This window comes from Taeniopygia guttata, chromosome 1A, assembly GCF_048771995.1.
Source record: "Taeniopygia guttata chromosome 1A, bTaeGut7.mat, whole genome shotgun sequence".
NCBI lineage: Eukaryota > Metazoa > Chordata > Aves > Passeriformes > Estrildidae > Taeniopygia > Taeniopygia guttata.
In genome coordinates, this window is record NC_133025.1 from 60,254,560 (window position 1) to 60,277,136 (window position 22,577).

At 38.9% G+C, this 22,577-nt stretch overlaps 1 protein-coding gene across 6 annotated transcripts in view; it reads right to left on the reverse strand.

The window, feature by feature from the left end:
* Nucleotides 1-90: 90 nt before the first annotated feature.
* The window catches only part of PPARA (peroxisome proliferator activated receptor alpha), a 33,147-nt gene continuing 10,660 nt past the window's right edge, over nucleotides 91-22,577 (reverse strand). For 3 of the 6 annotated variants that reach the window (XM_030263848.4, XM_041713642.2, XM_012569310.5), the window contains 6 exons: nucleotides 16,473-16,717; nucleotides 14,467-14,627; nucleotides 13,340-13,478; nucleotides 10,727-10,929; nucleotides 7,462-7,909; nucleotides 91-7,285 (listed from right to left, as the gene is read on the reverse strand). In XM_030263848.4, the coding sequence (XP_030119708.1) occupies nucleotides 7,038-7,285; nucleotides 7,462-7,909; nucleotides 10,727-10,929; nucleotides 13,340-13,478; nucleotides 14,467-14,627; nucleotides 16,473-16,680 (1,407 nt within the window). In that variant the 5' untranslated portion in view covers nucleotides 16,681-16,717 and the 3' untranslated portion in view covers nucleotides 91-7,037. Of the gene's footprint in view, nucleotides 7,286-7,461; nucleotides 7,910-10,726; nucleotides 10,930-13,335; nucleotides 13,479-14,466; nucleotides 14,628-16,472; nucleotides 16,718-18,794; nucleotides 18,997-19,090; nucleotides 19,223-22,577 lie in introns of those variants that run through there. The other 3 variants (XM_072923654.1, XM_030263850.4, XM_072923655.1) reach the window with 3 other exon arrangements.

The window sequence follows — 22,577 nt, forward strand, 5'->3', positions numbered from 1 at the left end:
CTTTAAGATGCTTCAAATAGGCTGCCTTTTGAATGCCACATTGCAGTGAGTTCCTTTCCTGGAGATAAAAGATCAGCACATGTCAATAAATTCACTTTTAAAAATATTTTATTTTTTTAAAACCATTAAGGCAAAATCGTGTTTCAAATTAAGTTGGTTTACATTCAGTCTGAAAGGATTAAAGCACATAGGTTCCTACCAGTCTATACAAACACTGTGAATTCAACCTTTTGTTTTTAAAGAAGGCAGAAAAAAATCAGAATGTAAAAAAAGAAAAAAATGTTTAGTTCAAGTTTTTTCATCCTAGATCAGTAGGCTGGTAACGTTTGAGAATGCATCATTGTATGTAGCTAGACGTGACTTTAACATTCACAAGTGCAAGATACGTTGTCCTTCCTAAAAATCCCTGTGAGACCAGGGCATCCATTCATTCTTGGAAGTGCCATTTGCATTGTTCTAACAGAAAGAAACTTGGGAACTTGGCTTGAATTAGTAGTTTTTATTGGGAAACAAGCATTCCATGAGAATTAGGCTTGACTACTCCTTGCAAGAAATGTGTTCATCCTACCTTCTGTATTTACTGAAGTAAAATGTACCCAAAACAGCTGACTGGAAACAATAAGCTATTTTGTTTTCTCTTTAATACTGGTATCTTGATTTAATGAAACACTTGTTCACTCTATTGATTAGGCTTTGGCAACATTAACAACACTGCATGTTGTGTCCTACCAGATAACAGACCATTTAAGACGTGAGGGAGGGCTTCAACATCCCGGGGCACTTAAGCTGTGGTGCTGCATTCCTAGAGAAAATTCTGAGCAACTGTTTGTAAGAAATGTGGAACAGTAAGAGCTGCTCAGGAGGCAGGTCCTCCAAGAAGCTGCTGAAGCAGACTTTGTCAAACCACTCAGAGGGGGTTCTGGAGCACATTGATAGCACTGAAATGTTGGTTAGGTTAGTTACTACTGAGTTTCTCCTCTGCCAACAGGCCAAGGCACTGTGATTCTCACTGATGGAGAGAGCTGCTGAGTGTGTGGGGATGAGCCATGTGAGGCCCTGCATGGGCCAGGGGAGCAGGGCTGGCTGTCTGTAGTGAGCCACCTACTCCCAGCTCCGCAGCACATCCCACACAGTGCCTGGTGACACTGCACTCCTACACACCCGGAGTACAACACAGGACTGGTGTACCACCGGGATTGCAGTGCCTCAGGACTTCCCCATCCTGCCAGTCTTTTTTCTTTCAAGCGGAAAAAATGCCATGAAAATCCTGGCATTGAGCATAAGGCTCGTGTCTTTACCACAACAGGGATTACCTGCATACCCAACATGAGAAAATACACCAAAATATTACTCCTACTTCAAGTAGTGAAAATACTTCAAGTACCTCATGCTTGATCTTGCAGTCCTTATTGAAGGTCCAGCCTGTAATCAGATCAGTCTCCTGGCGTGCTGCCTATCCCCTGGCAGAGTCAGCTCATCTGAAATATAGGTCCTTGCAACAGGAATTCTGTTTCGAAACACCCATAGCAGTGGAATCTGATCTAATAAAGGAGCTCAAGAATAAAAACACCCCAGCTTCAGAAGCAGAAAAAGATTTTTAAAAAGTGAACACAATAGAAAAAAAAGAAAGGAAGAAACAGCCTTCCTTAGGGTGGGCTCAGTTACACAGTGGGTTTGTGTCATGAAGTGTAAAGGAAGTGGCTGCAGGTTAGCACAGGGAAGTCCAGCAGAGCTTTTGCAAACATGGCACAAACACCTTAGGAGACAACATACCTGTGTGGTGACACTGATGAAGTGAAAATGCCAAGTCGCAGCAATTTGAGGAAATCAGGTGTTACATGTTACAAATAAAAAGCAGTAAGTACAAATGATAGCTGGAACATTTGTATGAGATTGTGCTTGTGATACCTACTGTGTTTGGTGATTCACACAGCAAAATAAAAAATAGATACCTTTGAAAGGTACTTTTTCCCCTATATCAGATTTCCTTAGAAGGATGCTGTAGACACAGACTGTCAAACCTGCATGCACCAGACACAGAATCCCTATGAGCAGACTCTGAATTCTATTTAAAATCCCTCCTGTAGGGAAGGCAATAATGCCATCTCAACATTTTGTTTTGCGCTGCCAAATCATATTTGAAATACATCTCTAAAAGCAGCAGGTCACCCTCAGGGCAGATGGCAGGGAATAATCCTGAGTACATGTTATTATTCCCAGACACAAGTCAGTTTCTGCAGAAAACACCAGCACCGGTGTACAAACCAAATGTAGCTTCTTTTTAGCTCTTTTCAAAGGAAAATGATCTACCATGCTGCAAAACAAAGATGAACTCAGTTCTACACACTGTTTTTCCTATTAGTGAACTTGAGTTAAAAAATCGACTTTGGGATGGCAGCTATTCCTCAACTAGACTTGTTTTAATTAAAATTAAATAAAAGGAAGTCTGTGTTCTATGTGAAAATATATTTTAAAGTTTTGTTATAATCATCAACACCAAACACTGATAACTTTGGTTATCAGTGATAGTTCTTCACAAATGATACAGCAACAAAGACCAGACAGGAATAAATAATAAATTGTCTTTGACATCAGCCCCTTCATCCTTAGCCCATAAAAGGAAATACTTCTTCACTGTACAAAGGGTTAACAAGATAAAGTATGTAACAAATACTTAAATTAAATAATTTACACATTTTTCTTTAAGCACCTCTGTAATTAATTTAGTGAAAGTTTATACCTTGCATTTATATTCTTGTATTTTATAAATTGAAACAGGAAGAAATGTTATTACATTAAATTAAAATCCCACAACACATAACAATATCAATAATCTTAGATCAAACCCACATATAATTTAGATCTCCAGTAAAAGAAGGATAATAAAGCTGATTAAACCTAAATACAAAATTTATCTGCAACTGATTATCAGGAAAGCACCTGGGGCATAAGCAAGCACAGATACCACGCTCCACCTTACACTCCAACACTTTCTCAAGGACAAGGGGTTTCTGAGAAGGACCATTATTTGCAGACCTTATGCTTAAGCAGTACCATGACAGCTGCAAATGCATTTGTCAAATGCAGTTGCAGATCTTCAGTTAAGTCACAGGGAGCTTTTTAGGAGAGACTGAAACTATTCCTCTGCAGCCACAGCAGGATATCCCCCAGCTGCTCTGCCTCAGATGGGGCCCAAGTTTGTCCAGGCTTTCTGTCAGAAATGAGGAAATTCAAACTCAATCGTATGTGACCCAGCTCTCGTGATGAATAAATCTCCCCAAGTTTCAGCAGTTTGAATAAACAAACAAATGTTTAGATGCTTATTATAAGCTCTTTGATGTGCAGCCTTGTGCCAGCTCCCTCATGAGAACGGGCTTAGTGCAACTGCTGGTATTTCCGAGATCTGCCCAGGGCAGGAATAATGCAGAACTCTGCTCTCTGGCAGCACTTCAGCTCTGCAGCAGCTGCTGGAACCAGAGCACAAAGGCACATGGAAATGGCAGTTAACGCAAAATATGGTTTCTCTAAATGCAACCTAAGACGTTGTTTCTGTAAGCGCAAACTTTCCTATCAGGTGTCAGTTTGTGTTTAAAGCAAAAGTGGGATTGGAAATTTTGAAAGGTACAAAGTAGCTAACTTTTTTTAAACAGCAGCTTTAAAGGAAATATTTAAGGAGGAGAGAAGAACGAACCTCAGATTTCCCTATCACTTGGCACGAAACCTTCCTTTTCTTTCCCCCTTCTCCTTTGACAAAAAGTACCTAGGGCACCAGAATAAATAAATAAATAAATATTTTCGCCCTAAACAATGCTCAAAAATGAGTAATTTGTAGGTTTGTTGAAAACTTACTTAAGTCATACCATTGTTTCCCAGGATATTTCTCCATCCATCTGCTGTCTCTTTCCTTAAGCTGTTTGTGTGTCTGGTTGCTAACCAGAGTTCTTCCATGCTATGACATTAAAATGAGTTATGTTGGCATGAATCAGATCCAAACTGTACCTGATGTGCCAGTAAATCTTTAATAGTTTTTAATCCTAAAATCTGATCACTTTGCTTCCCTCCATAGATGGGGTATTTTAAATTATTTGTTTATCTGCACATAGGGGAGATGCTGAAATAATCAATCAGAAATAGATCTGAGACTAGTTTGGATTCCAAATTAAAAAAAAAAAAGGAGGGGGGGCATAAACTGAGTAACTTTAAAATCTTCTTGGCCAAAACCTGCTGTGGTCATCTCCTGAAGGAGCAAATGTAATTCCTTAAAAGCATAATGTAGAAATGAGAAATTCTTTTGCCCATTAATTCTTGGGAAGGGAATTGTCTGCCCTGTGTCACTCTTTTAAGTGACTGTGGGAATGTGCACGGGACAGCAGTGTGGGCAGTGGAATCCATCCAGAATTTTAGGCTGTGTTAACATTTTGTTCATATTTCTACAATTCAGAGATGTGTTCTCTTTTTTTTCTCATTAAGGGTCTGCAATTTAATGTAAAATAGAAATCAAAGCTTTAATGTCCAAGGAAGTAGTAAAAAATTTCTCGCTAGTTTTCAAACAACAAAAAAATTATGCACTTTTCTCATGCAGCTGCTAAAACAGCTAAATATGATGCCTTTCACTGAGTTGTTCTATTTGCAATTCTTTACAGCTTTGCTGAGAATTTAATTAATATTATTATTAATTAAATTAATTTAACTAATATTATTATTAATATTCCATGCTTTTAAGTGTTACTAAAGTGTTTTGGCCACTTTTGAGAACAAGAGCTGGAAAAATAGTTATGCACACTGACTGTGTCTGATTTTTCCTGAGAACCTACAGTACACCTAGTCTGTGGAATACAAATTTTGAAATTTGTCCTTTGCAAAAAATCTGACCTTTGGGGGGGAAAAAAAATTCAAGTTATCAGTTTTTTTGGAAGATAAACTAACAGTTGGCTCCTACAGTTTCAGAACACCATCCCACAATGGCTGATATTTTGACAATTTCCTGCATCAGCAATATTGCAGATCAATTATTTCCCATGGCCTAAACCTCACAGTGAAACAGGGTTGGCTGGAAGCATAAAGCAGAAGCATTCCTAAAATCCTCTGTTTCTGAGGGCACACTGTGTGCTGCTCTGGGACACAAAAGGCAGCCCATTTCTCATCTGAGGGTTCCTGGCCAGGACCAACATTCCTCTCTGAGTGTTTGAGCATTCTTCCTGCTGGCAACAGGGAAGGGGAGGAAGTTTTGTGCACATGCAGCTACTGTTTCTATCCTGCCCTAGATGCTCCCCAAATCTGAGGTCTGTGCTTCAGTATTTTACACTAAATATATCTATAGTTATCTATAACTTCTGCCACAATCATTGCCCAGATAAACCCCAAGTTACCTTTAAATCTGTAATTTTTCCAGTGTCCAGCTGTGCCTGTGGGCCTGGATAGAAACAAGCATTGCCACTGAAATAGAAATGACAGCGTGGTGTTCTCACTTCATCACTCAATCCTTGCAGTGAAGATTCTGGTATCATCAAATGTGCTACAATAACACAAGTACAAAGTGTCCTCCTGCGCCACTGCAAGTTTAAGTGTAAAATGCTGGGATTGCTCCTGAGACCTCCTTGTTGTGAAACAGAAAGTAAAATTAGGAGGTAATAGTGTGAAGTCACAGTATCAAAGAAATGAAAGAGAAACAGCAGAGTGCCCTGCATGCAGCTGGAACTTCTGGGCAGCTCTCTGAGAAAAGCAGCAAAGTCAGGAAGCCATTTCATTGTGGCTTCTTTTGCAGCAGGAGTACAGCAAGTGCTGTTGTAAAAATCAGTTTACTCTTAGGAACACGATAAACTTACTCTCAGCTGTGCTGCCTTCCATTCTATGACACCTACAAACATTGTTCTTGGTATTACTGTCACCTCATCCACCAGGACAAAACCTGGTGATAACAAGTACCAAATACTTCTGTGCATGAGGCCAAAGAAGGAATATATCCAAGGGGGTAAAAAATTGAAGCAGTGTATTCATCAGAAAAGCTAACAGGTCCAAACAACTATACTGCCAAGGCATTTAGAGGAAGCCAATGCCGTTTCTATTCAATTATTCCTTTGGAATTATCTATCACTGCAGCAGAGTGCAGTATCATTGCTGGAAAATTAAAATTCGTTTTTTTTTTTTTCCTAGGGTAGGATCAGCTTTTTCAGTCTCTCCAAAACCCTTGCTAATTCAAAATAGTATTTTTATGTCAAAACTGCATCCTGAGCTATTACAAGTTCTACAAAAATACAGGGTATACTATATCTTTTACATCAGTGATAGTTTCACATTTCCTTAACAGACTTTTGAAACAAAAATGTCCCATCAGTTTATCATGTTTACTCTTCAAGACACACCTGTTGGAGCATCTCTGCTATGTTTTAGATAACTCTTTGGATTTTGTTTAATTTCCTAAGAGAACCATCTTTTAAACATGCTAACCCTAAGTATACCAACATAACACTAGATGAAGCTGTACATAATTTCATGGATTAAAGCAGCAATGGATCAAAGATCTTTCCAAATTTTCAGATGTGTAAGGACAGTAATATCCAGCCATTTGCTACACCTAGACTGAATGCTTTAAGAAAAAGTGTTAGCTAGTTCTCAGTAGTTACCATTAGGCAAAAGTGCATTGTCTTTCTGATTGTGCAGATACCTGTAAGGAAGGTGCTGAATTTGTTATATTAATACTAAAATGACTAAGCCAAGAGGAAATACAATTTTGTTCATTTCTGTTACTTAACATTCTGATTTATTATACAAATGTGTATTCCTTACCAATCTTCAAATTTCCAAATAAAAGAACCATTTTAAGACACTTCATTAAGCATTCTGACCAGTATTTTTCTGCAGCACTTTTTCAAAAGAAGACAAAAGATCCCAAACCAAAAGAAGTGCAACACTCCAGTTCCCCAGTTTTAGATTTTTCCTGCTCTGGGCTGAGTGAACAGCCCGTAACTGTACAAGTAGTTTTGCTCCCATCTGTATTTCTCTGTCTTTAAATATTGTGGAAAAAATACTAAAAGTCCTCAATACATATCCCTGTAGATTTCCTGTAGTAAAGGGTGTAAATGTGCATCAGATTCAGTCTTCTTGATTATCTGAACAAGCTGAGCATGCTCTGTGACCAGCTGTCGGAGGTCAGCCATTTTTTGGAGAAGTTTTGGGAAGAGGAAGGTGTCATCAGGATGGTTGTTTTGCAAGTGAAGTTTCAGTACATGCACAATGCTCTCCTGCATTTTTTCAATGTGTCCTACATTTACAAGACCAGGACGATCTGTTCTCAAAACAAGCAAAAGAATATATGTCATAATTTTATAATGATTCCTCAAAGTGTATTTAGTGGTAGAACTGAATCTTCCAGAGGATAGAAGCTTTTCCATTAAAATTTTTAATTCACGAGAGGGAAATATTAACATTTACTACCTTAGAGAACAAACGGGTATTTCTTACCTCCACAGCAAATAATGGCAGCAACAAAAAGGGATATATCGCTATCATCCAAATCCAGTGCATTGAATTTCATTGCAAAATCAAATTTTGGCTCCATTATATCACAGAATGGCTTTCTCAGGCTTTTCAGGAACTCCCGGGTTATAAAGCCATTCCCATAAGCCACCAGCATCCCGTCCTTGTTCATCACAGAGGCCAACATGGCAAATATGGCTTCGTACACCCCGTACTTCAGTAGTGTCACCTGATCGTTCAAGTCCAGGCTGGAGAAGCCAGGGATGGATTTAGCAAACTCCGTGAGTTCCGTGACAGTCTCCACAGACGTACACTGGCAGCAGTGGAAAATCCGAACTTCTGCTTCCTTGTTCTGGATCCCATTGGCTACCAGTTTTGCCACCAAGGTCTTCTCTGCCATACATAAGGTATCCATATCATGTATAACAAATGGCTACAGAGAAAAAACCCACTAGTTCAGTCACTAAATAATGGTTATCAATTGTTCTCTTCCTAAAAAATAAGAATTTTGCTAAACCTAACCTCCTTGCTAATCAGTCCTCAACTATCAATAAACCCTGACTTCTTTTATACTTCTCATCAGGACAAACAGTGTATGAGAAACTGCAATACCTAACAAGTCTGGTCTGCAAACAATGCAAATAGTCAAATGTAAAGATGTCTTATCTTTAGTTTTATCTAATAGTTACAGCAAAGCTCCAGCACTCCTCTGCTTGGGATGCACAAATCCACCTCAGAGCCACTCCCAGAGGGTTCACAAAAGACTTTTGTTATCTTCTCCAGAGGTCCAGGTTATTCTGCCTACACTCCTATTGATTCCTGAACTAACTACACTTGATGCACATCATGATGCTTTCCTGAAGTACCCTAGGGGGAATACAGACAGTAATTTCAATATAAAGCAGTATATTTGCATAAGAATGTGAAACCTGCACTTGTGTTTTATTATCAGATTCTCATAGACAATGTCCCAGTTGTCCCAAATTTCTAACTGCAGTTGGTGCTGAGTCATCTCTAAACAGAGAATCCCACCAGAATGCCAAGCACAAAATTTGGTCTTTTCCATAATCCCATTTGTTCTGAAAGGTACATGCTTTACAAACAGATAAGCCACTCTCTTAAAACATCTTCATCAAAAGCAGCGTTCAGACTTACTTACAAACAATCAGAACTCAAAAATATTTTGATACATATCTGCAGGGCAACAACCAAAATGAAGCACAATCCACTAAAGAAAAACAACAAACACCAGTGCTTCCCAGCCTAGCAAACTCACAGCAACTGACTTTGAACAGAAACTTATTTCCATACACACCAAGCACCTTCCTTGTGCCGCTTTGCTAAGCTCATAGGGAACACATAGTGTTCTGTCAGGAACTCATAGAATTCACTTGTCTCCTTCAGAAATGAGAAACTGGACAGAAAACTGTCCAACAGGTCAGGTTCCTATGGTTTTCCATTTTAAAATGTTTATGGGTACTACACATTCCATCTCATTCCAGCACAGTTACATGGAACAGAACTTTCCATGGGAAGGTGGATATGAGTGGAAAGTAACAAAACACGAAACACATCTCTAAACCTTTAAAAGATGTACACTATCTTATATACTTCCTTTAAATCTGAAACATCATTTCAGTATGCAAAAAAGAGGTATGGCTAAAGACTTGGGAGCTACATTAAAAAATTACACTATGTCATCTTGAAAAATGCTCATTCATTCTGAAATTAATTGTAGTGGTGCCGAAAATTAGGATTCACTGAAATTAGCTGTTAATACACAGTTCTGAAACAGGTGGGTTGCTAATTACCCAATCAAAAAAAAACTTCTTCTAAAATATGCTTTTCTGCTGAAAAGTCAAAAGAAAATGAAAATGTTTGTTTACTTAAGAGATGATGAAATAGCCTAAAACCCCTTTGCTCTTCCCTACATATGAAAAAAATTGATAGCAAGCTGTTTGCAACATCCTAGGGCTGATTCTTCATTAATTTTTATGTGTATATGCACCCGGGCACACGTGTGCTGGTCCCTGCTGGCTGGTTAGTCCCATGGCTGTGGCCACACACATTCAAATCCAAGAACTGGGATTAAATGCTTTAGGATCCATCCCTGCATGTGCGACGTGTTGTGGCTTATAGTTCTGACACAAGGTAACAAGCACAAAATTGATTTTCTGCAGAAGCCCACTCACTGAGAAGCTAAAGGTGGTGTTTACTTGTAGGCTCACATCAGCCTGTACCCTTAAAATGTTTAAGCCTGTGTCTCATTTTACATATCTCTTTAGTGCAATGAAAAAGACTGGGATAATTCATGTGTCTCTCTTCTAATGCAGAAAGCTGTAGGCTAGACTAGACTAGACTATTATATGCCAAATTCCATAATACAGAAGACAGCTTGCTTACAATTTCGATAACACTCATCCCTACACTTACATGGTTTTCATTTTGGCATATGTAAAGTTTCTTTCCTGCAAATTTTTACTGAAACTGAAGTTGCTGATAAAATAAGATACTTGTACATAAAAGTAACAAAAATCACGGTGGAGCTTAAATAAATATGCAAAAAGTGAAACAAGCGAGTCCTTACATAGATTATACTCTCCCATGTGCTGCTAAATAAAAAGCAGTCAAATTAGGTAGACCTTGGCTAAATTACCCTGAAAGAAAAATAACTTCTACAGCAAATGTGTCTTCAAAACCTTGCTTGCTTCTGCCTTTCAAAGGAACCCTACAGAAAAGACCAGGAAGGCTGGGTGAGGAAATGGCCAGCACTGTAAACAAAAAATTACAAACTCAAGTTTTCTTTCCCCTCCTGCTATAAATATTATTCTGATTAAAGGAAAAGTCAAGCAGAGCACTTGTACACCCTACAAGATAATAGTACTTATCCTGTCATTTGTGAGAGAAAAATTCATTTTTTTCACTGTCATAATAGGAAAATAATTTTGAACCATTCTCCTCATATCAAGAGGTAATCATATTCAGATATCACTTCATTTTTATTAAGGACAACATTTTAGGGTTATGAGTTTCCATTTACAAGGTAATCATCTGATTTTCCTAAACCTTCTTACTATTCTGATAGTGGTTAAAAGCAACCATATTTACTACAGGTATTTACTTTGAATATTTCACATTTGTATTATCATGATATTTATTTTCTAAAGATTTGCTAAAGTGTCTACCAAAGTATTACAATCACCTTGCATACCTGTCAGTTTTATTTTAAATTAACAGAAAAAGTACTTACTGGATTGTTATTGGCTTTTCCAGCAAGGATGATTCTGGCTTTAACCTTGTTCATATTGAAGTTTTTCAGGTAGGCATCATGAATTCTTTTGGCAAGTGATTTGAGATCTGCCATTTCTGAGTCTTCTACATAATTTTCAACTGTTAGAATTTCTGCTTTGAGCTTGGCCTTCTCAGACCTTGGCATTCGTCCGAAACGTATTGCTGATGGGAAGACATAATTGTGAAACAAACACAAATTATACAAGAACTTAAGCCTTTTACCATTGCTGATCAGAGCAGTAAGATTTTTCTGTCTAGAAAAACTGATGTAGAGGTGAAGACATCGGCCCCTTCCCAACACAGTCAGTGACTAATATGCTAAACTGAAGGAAATCAGATGTTTCAGAATACAAAGTCCTATCTGCAGTGGGCTAGAACACATTTCTTTTCCCTTATACTGAGTTCTACAGCTCCCAATGTGAAACTCTAAGTCCACCTTGGGAGCTCTTAAAACACTAGGTAAACTCATGACAGGAACTTGGCAGAAAGCACATACATGAGCTGGAGAGCTGCAACAGTCAGGTCTGAATTGCACTGCTGGCTCAGAACCTGCAGGGGCATCCAGTTCTTCATTCAACACATCTGCAGTGCCAGTGGGAACACCAGCCCAAAGACCTGCATTTACAGCTCAAAGGCTACAGGCAACAAAATCTCCTCTACCCACAACATGCCATACTGCTTTCTCAACAGACTAGCCCTTCAAGACTGGAGAGGAGAACAACCTGAATACCCAACCTGGTCATTGGGATATTCTTTCGAGAGGCAGAGGATGCAAGTCTGAAACACCTCTGGGTATGGAGGTCTCCTGGGTTTTGCACAAGTGGTGCTACCATTCATGGGCACATCCACATCCTTCTTCAGTTTCAGTTTCAAGCTCAGCCAGCCCATTTTACCCTTGGGAGGTGTGCAAGGGTCTGAGATGGCTCATACAGTGAGTTGCTTGTACCACATTTCAGCATCCACCCAGTGAGAACAGGACCTCACTGTCTACACTGAGCAATTCAAGGCATGAACACCATCAGCCCTTCAACATGTCAGGGAGTCTTCTCACGACATAAGGAGGTGACTCTAGGCATGACCTGAAATACAGCTGTGGACTTAAATGGAAGTCCAACAAGGAAATCCTGTTTGGAATCTGGCTTAGGTGCTTCCTTCCCCTTAAGGGTGAGTGGTCACACCAACCTGTGGAAAAAGTGGAAGAACACCTGCTCTAAACTAAAACTTACAGTTTTAAGATCATGGGGGTAAATTTAGTCGTAGTGCTTTTCCTGAGAAGTATTGCCAGCAAATTAGCAATCATCCCTTTCCCCTGCTGCCTCCCACATGTTTGCTGCTCCCACATGTGACTATTCCCTTCAACTGGAGCACAGGTAGCCACAGTGTTTTTAGTAGGATGAAACAGGTTGACATGGATGTCAGTTCCTGCCAAGCAGCACGGCTCCCTGCTCAGCTGACTGAGCTGGACAACAAAGTGACCGGAGATGTCACTTTGTTGTCCAGCCTATTTTTTGAGGATGGTTATCTCCAGTCTTGCAGAGACTACCAACCCTCTTCCAATGCACCTCAATCTCAGTCAAGGCTCATTGCAGGAGAGCCAGGCTTCTGCAGAACCAGGAAGAAACCTCTCACAATGCCTCCTGCTGGGACTCTAGACTACAATGTCACAAGCAGCTTCCCCAGTCATGTTCCCATCCCACCTATCCCAACTGCATAGTTTCCTTAGGAAATTTGTCTCCTGACCCACAGTTTTTCACCTACCCCAGAATTTTTGATTACTGTCACATTGCACCTGCCCCCAAGTTCAGCCTGGACAATATCAGAGCCAAGCAGGGAAAACTACTGTCATCTGGCCAGGTGAGATGTGCTTTCTCATGGCTTGGCCTCTCCCTCCTTACCAGTGTTGCTGAGCAAGCTACGTCCTGCACAGAGACCGGCCTTGTGGGCTGAAATTGGTCTGTAAGCCACAAGCTTGCCACCCTTATCTTAAATCACTAGCACAAACAACAACATAACTTTTAAACTGGATATCTAAATGCTCTGAATTTTTAACCATTCTGTTTAACAAATAACCTACCAGATTCCTGTTGCACAGTCAGCATAGACCTTTGCCCTCCCTCCCCACTTTCTGAATCATCTGCTCAAGAGCTGTTGCACTGTAACCTGAAAAATAATGAAGGCTGCTTTCCTACAGATTTCTATCCTACATCACTCCCTTCACAATGAAAGCAGTTGTCCTCCTCCTACTCTTCTACAAAACCCTTGATCAGAATTCTTCCAGTACTGAAATTTGTTTCAATGGGAGTACTGGTGCCAAAGTTCTGGGGTGAAGAAAGCAAATAAATGAACATTCATACGGACAAACTGAGGTGTAGCAAACTGTGTAAAGCTCACAACAGCACATTTGGCAGCTCTGTATCAACCACATCAGGGAAACTAGCATCCCCCACAGCAACCTATCTTGCAAAAAATCCGAGGTTCAATTCATGTGTGCGAGTAAAAATGCTATCCAAGTGCCTGCCTCCAGCAGCAGACTCTGGGTAGGAACAAACAAATTAAGGGCACTCTTACCTACCATTATGTGACATTCCAACTGAAAGGCACTTTTGAAAACGACAGTATTGGCACTTATTACGATTTTTTTTCTGAATTTTGCAGTTGCGATCACATTTATCATAGATGAGTTTTAAACGAATTGTTCTTCTAAAAAAGCCCTATAAAAAGTTTGAAAAAAACAATATGTAATATTAATTAATGTTGACTACCAAGCTTCAATCATACAGGTAGTTTTTTTTTCTCTTTTACCATTTATTCTAGAACAGCCTCTACCTCAAGTGCCCTTTCCAGGATGTCTCCAGTCTGCAAAGCAAGGTTGCTCACACATTGCCCAACCACAGGGACAGCAAATCCAGAGCCATCTCAACAGTTTGTGTCACATCACAGAGCAACATGTCATTTAGGCTGTGGGACACACCTGGCTAGGAACTGGTTCCCCATCTCTAATAGATATTCCCCATTATTCCATAAGATTTACATTCAAATTGTCATACTGACATGATGCATGAAAGAAAGACTGTTATTTAACAATAACACAAAGTCTGTTGTTTCTCTCCTGTTACCTTCTAATACAGAAAAAAGAGGGAAATCTGAAACATTAGGAGATAAAGAAAAGCATCTTATAATTCATGGGTCATATAATCTCAAGAATTATGCATTAATGATAAGAGTAATTTGTGCCAGACATGCCCTGGCCCCCAAACTACAACAAGTACAAGACTAAAGGATTCAGGCAGCATGTGTTGGAGGTAAGAAATTTGGGATTTGTTGCCGTCAGTAATGTAGTATACCCCTCCTAGCCATACTCCCAACACAAATAAAATGCTAGTGGGAGCATGGCTAGCGGAGCAAGAAGGCTTTGATTTTCTTTTTTTTTTTTGGTGACGGTTTACTGTTTTGTTTTAGTATTTCACTAACTACATGCAGAACAGCAGTATTAAAATTATCACTGTGAATTGCCCCTGCTTGATGAAGGTCTGAGTTATGGTATCTGGATGATTTATTTCAGAAAAAAGACCACAGATAGGAATTGTAATGGCTAGACCTATACTAATTAAACATTTATGCACTAAACGTTTATCTTCATATTACCCCATAAGAAAAGTAACATGATTTAGGTTCTTAAGGAGAAAATGATGACTGTACCTTACAACCTTCACAAGCATGTACTCCGTAATGGTAGCCTGAGGCTTTATCCCCACAAATTCTACATTCAATGTTTAGTGCTCCACTGGGTGATTCATCTATGCTACCTGGAGCTGTGGCAAAATTAATGGATGAAGGACTGGATGCTGGTGAAAGTGTGTCTAAAAAAAAAAAAGGAACACTTCATAAATACTATACTATCAAGATTGATACAGTTTTCTATACTAACAACCACACAAAAAAATGAGCTTATTCTAAAAAATAATCTTGTGTTAATAGTCATTAAGTGAACTAACAGTTCAACCATAAGTCTTTGAAAAAGAATTCATATTTCTAGTGCAAACACACACAAAATACAGGGTAATTTTGATGTGACAACAAGGAAAAGGCCTTGCTGCAGTGACTCTGGCAACAAGAACTATTTGGGTGATAATTGACCCAATAAATACACACCACACCACTGTTCTTTGCAGAAAGGCTGTGAACAGCTCATCTTGGCTTTGCATCTTCCATCTCTTGTGCTGCAGGGATGAGCAGGGCATCTCTCGTTGGCAGTACCACAAGAGACACATTCCTACCTCACACACATCCACTTCAGATACATTATAAGGACCCCTGACCTTTGAAAAGCTACTCATAATTTTCAATTACAATCCAAACTGAGGGCTGAAAAGCAAATGGACGAGTCCTGCACATCAGTAGAAAGGCTGAACAGATGTTAAAAGGAAGGTAACAAATGTCTGCTTCTCAAATAGCCTTGCTCAGATATTTTGTGTTTTTCTTCTGAGGGGCAAAGCTTTTCTGAATCGTATAATGAAATAAACTCACCAGATGTGCCACCAGTAGATGAACACATTACAAAACTACCATGTTCAAATCTTAATTATTTAAATTAATAATTCCAGCTTTTTTTGAGGAAAATATTTTCTGAGGCCAGAATTCCTTTTATATTCCATCTTGCAACTTGCACCACAAGACTTCAGCAAATTAATGGGTGTGTTATTTTAACAGACAGATTAAGAAACACTCATGAATGTAGGTCAGCAAGTATTATGTTGGAAAAAAACCTTGGCACAGAACTCAGAGTCTCCATTGCCAGCGCTGCCAAACCCACAGGCATCAGAGTCATCAAGAACAGCCTAAACCCCAGGATTTTCTTAAAGTGTTACTTCATTTTACTTGCTTTATGGAATTTGAGCCTTGGAACGTTACATTTTCCATGTTCTCTAACCACAAAACCAGTACATTTTGCAGTGAGCAAAATACTCCATGAGAAGGTGACAGTACAAGCTGATCTAAATTATTGTAGGCCTTGTACACACCTACACTCAAATAATTGTAAAGGCTCCTGCCTCTGAAGGACCATATTATAAACAAATACACACATAGATAATGCACATCATAACTTTTCCTGTACAAAGCATCTCTCTTATGAGAAGGTCTACAACCAAAAGGGAACAAAATCGTAGCTCTAGAAACATTCCTTTGGTCCATAGTGCCAGAAGGCAGCTCTCCCCATTGCCTTCAAACCCACACTGTTCATTTCAACTGCCTCAGTTCTATTATTCCAAGGTGAAATAGGGATCACAAGCAGAGAATTGATCTGAAGAACCCCCCAAAACAAAACAAAGCATAATGCAAACCAACCAAAAGGTTAACAGGAAGCTACTTCAAATGGCTCTCCTGCTAAAAGACTTTAAAACACCCAGATTCAACAGGAAAACCTTACTGAGAACTCCACAGTGTCCCACACCACTGCAGTGATTCCCATTCTGATCTCCCAAAGCCTCTGAACAAAGGCTATGTAAGTTTATGTTACAGTCATTCTTTAGTGACATTTGTCTAATATATTAACTTTAGCCTTCAGTATTTTAAGACCATGCCATAATCAGCTTATATATTTCCAGTGTCACTTCATCATAAACAATAACTATTGCATAAAAGTAGTTATTAATTTCTACCATTCTATTTATACTAAAAAGTTTTATGTTAAACAAAACTCTTACCTGTTATAACTGATCCATCAGATCCTGGACCATTTCCCAGTGACTGGAATTCTGTTAAACTTAAAGCTCCAGAACTATCATCACCTAGAGACTGGGACAGGTCTTGAATGTTCTCCATATCTTGTAGGAACTCTCCAGATAAAGGGCTGTCTATATCCTCCTCCTCCAAGGGAGTAAGGGGATAGAGCTGGTTTTCAGTGTCCACCATTTTGATCAAGTAGAGCAGTCACTTAAACTTCTTTTTACTGGTGAAAGAATAATTTTTTAAAAATTCAGATACTTAAAAAAAAATTTAACCAGTTGCAGCACACTGAATACAGGATTTCTAATCCGAAAGTGAATTATTATACAAAATTCTACTGCTTTGGAAGCTTTATGCAACATGAATCATCAAGAGCACAGGGTGGGGAGAATTCCCCAGAAGACTTCAAGATGAATGAAAGTTATGACAAGGTCAATCTTGGTAGTTTTCTCTCCATTGCTGAGAAAAGTGTTTCTACAGAAGGCATTATGCACTTCCCACCAAAACTTATAACAAACATCAATATTCTAGTCACTCTTCTTGAGCAGGAAAAATAAAGGCGATGCTGTCATCATTACTAAGTTGCCATCTCATTCTACAAATACCATTAGTACAGATCTATTTGCCAAATTTCTTTGAAACAGGATAGTTTTAACCAGAAAAGGAAAATAATATCTATGCCATATAGTGCAGCAGGCAGGAATATGTAGGAGAGTAAGTATGGGAATTGATCTATGATTTCCAGTTACAGACAACAGGAATATGACTGTACCCACTGTGCTGGTGGGTGAGAGTTAGACACACAGCATGGATAAGCCCAGTAACACCTGGAACTAACTGTGCTGTTTGCTCTTTGTTATCTATTCAAGTCCCTCACATAACCAGAACATACTCAGACTCAGAAAAGAGAAATCCCTTGTATGTAATTTGTGAAAATAAAGTTAAATTCCTCTCTGTGTGATATATCTATTTGGTGATAGGGGAAAAGCATAGAGAAGCCTCCAGCAACCCAAAGGAGACTAATCAATTTGTCTCCCTAAGGAGCCATTAGCAAAAAGAAGAGAGGAACAGCTGAGGATATGATTGGCACTGCTCCACCAGTGTGGTCTCCATGAAGCTCTCCTGGGCTAAACCAGTTGTTCACAGCACAGAAGGATTGTATTCCTCTGCAGACGCTCAGCCCCAGGATAGCTGGGGTGGTTCCAGTAGGCACTGGGCTTCTTGTACCAGTGCTCCCTGCTGAATCACATACACATATCTCCAAGTACCACTTCTTCATCCAGCATACATATTTTTAAAAGATTAAGCAAACACTGAAGTCTACCCTCAACCGAAATAGGCATTATCTGTCAGGAAAGCAAAGGAAAGGCCTGAGAGCTGACCTCTGAACATGTCAAAAGCTGCTTGGTATCGCCCAAACTGCACGGTACCTTTCTACGTTTACAATAAATATGTAAAATTCAGCAGCCTTTTTAGCGACATTTCTGTAAAAACAACCTAATAGCTAGTGAAACATAAATGGAGTGCTTCTTGTTTTAACTATTAAATTACATACTCTTTTGTACTTTCAAACATGACAATTATATTACAGCCATTTAATCATTAGCGCTCTTGTCAATGATTAACTGGTACTTAAGCAAGCATGGCAACAACATAATTTCTGAAGACTCAAAATATACTAATATTCACAATACTGACAATTGATTTTTTTTATAAGCACAGAAGATCTACAAGTAATATGCCTAGTATTTATGTAGTAAACTGCCTTCTGGCTTCTCTTTTGTTCCGTGCATGTTTACACATGAATATGCTTTCACTGGCAGGTTTCCTATAATATGCACTGATCCTTGCCTGAATGAAAAAAAGCTTCTAAAATAGAAAGGGTAATGAGTATGAAGCTCATTTAACAGTCATAGAGAGAATTTTGCTTTACAAACAGCTCTGTACATGTTACAACAGTAGATGTAGTAGATGCAGCATGATGATTCCATTCAAAGATCTGTGTCTCCTAAGTATTTACAAAAATTCTGCGCCACAAAGACATTGGCAGAGGATTTTCTCAGTTTCCCATACAATACTTTAGCCTCCATAACCCCTTTCTTATCCCCAAGTACCAACACACACATAAACTGAAAAAATGAGAATAGAACATAGAAAAATAAGGACATAATTTCATGTAATTATGGTTTTAAGGTTAAACAGGTTTTACTCTCTCCCGTACTGTTATCTCTTAAATATGTCTATTTTCACAAGAAGTCCTTTCCCACCACCTCACTGTGAATACCCACTGAGTAACTTACCTATAAACCTGAAATCAGTCCCAAAGAAATCAGTCAGGTTGTTAAAGAAAAACACCTCTACATGCAGCTATCAGTTATTTGCTTCATTTTTGGAAAGGGATGGAGGCATACTGAGCCTCCAGCCCTTCCACATTTAATACTTGCCACACCAGGGATAATCTCTGTGAGGAAACAGGTCTCTGAGATGCAAAGGTCTCTAGGAAGCAGTAACAAAGTCTGATCTTACTGCATAAACAAATTGATCGTGTAAAGGGCTTGCTTGCAAATACCAGGGTTAAAGTTAAAACAGTCATTACCTCTAGGTCATTTTGAGAATGCTGGGGCTGAAAACAGCACTTGTAAACTCGTGATTGCAATAGATATTTTTAGAAAACTTCATTGGATAGGAAGAGACTTGAATGTGTAAGCTGTAGAATATTTCCAATATCCTGATTCAACACAAAAAAGAACAGAAAACAGGATTTGGTACCTACAGTGTGACACCCAGACTCCCACCTGGGAAAGGATGCATATTTTCTCATTTATCACATGACAATTGATTCGGTTTTCATAGTTTGTAACTTTACATACTTGTACTATTTTTTATTTTAAAAAGTATTAATTACCTAAGTCAGGGAACATTTTCTATGCATGTGAAGAAAAATTTTTGTAAGGTACCTTTCATCAAGACTGCCAGTTGCACACCCCCCCTCCAAAAAAAATCACTCAGAAAAATGTTGTATTTCTTCCCTTTACTCAGCTGTACTCCAAGATACCATATGCAACTTATAGGTATCCTTGCCTTTAAAAGAAATCAAAATTCACATACCCTAATTTTGAAAATTGACAGCAAAGTTGTAAAGTCAGGATCTTAAAAGTCACATGAGGAAAAATTCTATGCAACCTTGATTTGAATTCTCTCCCCAGCCCCTGGCAGGTGAGTGAGCAAGTGGGGCTTCGTTGCCTCCTGGGGTTAAGCCCAGACAAAATGACAAAAACAACATGGAGATGGGTTTTGTTGGTTTACATTCCTCAGCGAAACTCAAGGAGAACTTACTGAGCTAGGAAGCTGTGTTTCTTTGGACTCAGGATTTTCTGTCACAGTGGATTTTAAATTACATTGGCTAGTGTATGTTACAGATCAGATTCTCTGAACAGGACCGCTTCAACCCTCCTCAACCCTTTTAAATGTGACTGACCTTCCTGCTTTAAACAATTCAGCTGCTTTCTAGACCTTCAAGACTATATATCCACTGTTTCCCCCAATGCTTTTTCATTTATATAACACATTTATTATACACTAAATAGTTTTAAAAATTTGTTTTGCCAAGATTACTGTTTAAGAAGTAACTGATAATAGGGCAGCAACAAAGTTATTCAGGAGATAATGAAACTGTTTCTTTCAAATATCATACCCTCTCAATTTCACACAACATATGCAATTAATAATGGAGAAAAAACAACAAAGAGGAAATTAATTTTCAACAAACAGAAATAAGAGAGGTAATTCATCTCACCTAATGTCAAACAGCTCACTTAACATGTTTGGGTTGAGTGAAGCTCAGTGGAATTTCCAGAGCCATGACTGATCTTCGAGGCCATGATTATACACTAAAAACGTGGTACTTTTTAATCCAACCACTTCCCTGATCCAGTTCACTGCAAAGCCTTACAAATATTAGTGTTGGCTCAATGGAGAGAGTAGAAATAAGCGGCTGGGAAGATGGGTACACGTGCTGCATGGCACAATATAACTGCATGTGCAGCCTGAATCTCCTCTGCAGAATCCAGTGACTGTGTGGACAGGCTGGGTCTGCAAACCAGCCTTTGCACTGCCTGAAGTGAAAAAGCCAATGCCTCTTTCATCTCTTGTGAGAAGTGAAAATTGCTTTACAGATAAGACAGCACCTCTATTAGATTAAGGGGTATTACCATCTTTTGGCAAGGCTATGGAACTGTCACGCAGGCTACTGTGGGTACATCCCATAGATACTCACCTTCCAGCAGTAAAATTGCCACGGAAATCCAGTAATGCCTGAAGATCATTTACTCTAAGGTGACACAACATGCTCCAATAAATAAATAACAGAAATAAAATTAAAGCTTCAATGCTAGAAACTCAAGCTGAGAGTAGAATCTAGCTAGATTCTAGCTCAAAGACAGACTTCAGCTGCTTGTAAAGAAAAAAGCAACATCCGAGCATCAAGTGGCTTTCTAAAGGAGAATTTTGAATTCAACAAACCCCTCAAGATCATGGTAACTAGGAACTCCATTCAGAATACTTTATATTTCCACTGACTTGATATTAGACAAGAAAACAGATTTCCCCATATTTCATCCCCACCATTAGACTAGTCAGCCTGTGTCAGACAGCACAGCTGCAGACGTAAGGAAAGACCGCAGCTCCCGGGTATGGGCGCAGTGAGATCTGAAGCCTGTGTTTAAAGGAGCCCCTGCAATCCCTTTGGCAGCAGGAGCCAGATTGGATTCATCAGCAGCAGGACAGGAAGGTTTTGCAACCTTTGCCTCCAGGCTCCAAAGACAAGACTTACAGGTCTATCACCTCAAGTTTACACCTACCTGCAATCATGCTTGCTTTCTTCCACACAAATGGATGTATCAAACATGGCATTACTCAAATTTGCATAAAGGACCTTCTGATAAAAGTAAATTCCCATATTGTAAAGAGTGGAGACTGAGGTGTTGTTTGAACTGCCTTCCAGCTCAAATAGTTTCAAGTCTGCATAGAATGCCAGCATGACTCAGATTTTTTGGTTGGTTGGTTGGTTTTTTTCTCCTCTAAATGCGAGTTTTCACATCTAAAAAGTAAATGCTTTGGAGGTTTCTGTAACTGGGAATAGGAAGACTTGACTTTTTTCTAGTGAATGCTGAACTGAAACTAAAGTCAGAAATGGCTGTGTGTCAAAGATTTCAAATTGCTTAAATCTAAGTATGGTGAATTCTTTAAAGGGCTGTCTGCTCAGGACTTCAGAATAAGTCAAGAGTAACATAAATTAACAAACCATATAATACTATACCCAGGGTTATTGAAAAACCTGTAATGTCTTCCTTCAATTTACTGTTTTCTTCAAGAAGTGTTTTTGGAGAGGTCTTTCTTGCTTTGAGTATTTTGAATTCCTAGGTTTTTTTATTTTTTAACTATATTATAACCCAGTCTGAAATTTACACAGTACCAAGCCCAAGCAAGCATTGCCAAAGACTCAAGTGAAAAACTTTGTGTTAAAAAAGTCTTTTTTTCTTGCTTCAACTTTTATAGTCCAGATACATGGAAGGTCTAAAAACTTCTGTTTGTAATGGTGTCTGTTTCTATTTTTATAATCAAACTGACTATCTGCCTAATCTATAGAATCAAGCTACTACTGTTAATATGGTTTTTTTACAAACCTGCCTGTAAAGTAGTATCAGGGAAGATTATTCAGTTTATTACATTAGTTCCTAATGCACTTAAAGCAAATATTCATATTGCAGTTCATAATATCCAGTATTTTTGAGGCAGAACCACTAAAGAAAGTACATTTTATTAACAAGAGATTCAAAAGGACTTGAACCTACAAACAAGAAGAATTTATTTTCTGCAAGAAACTGAGCCACGGCATCATCTTAGTAACCTCTATGTTATAGAGTAGTCTGTGTTCTCTGCCATGTGCTGCCTCTCAGGTTCACTACAGTTCCACCAATACTGCTCATAGCTCACCAGAACTTCTAATGAAAACCCCACTCCACTGTTACATTTACAGCTTTGCACTTCCATCACACTCCCCCTTTTCCTTTCCTCTCCCAAAT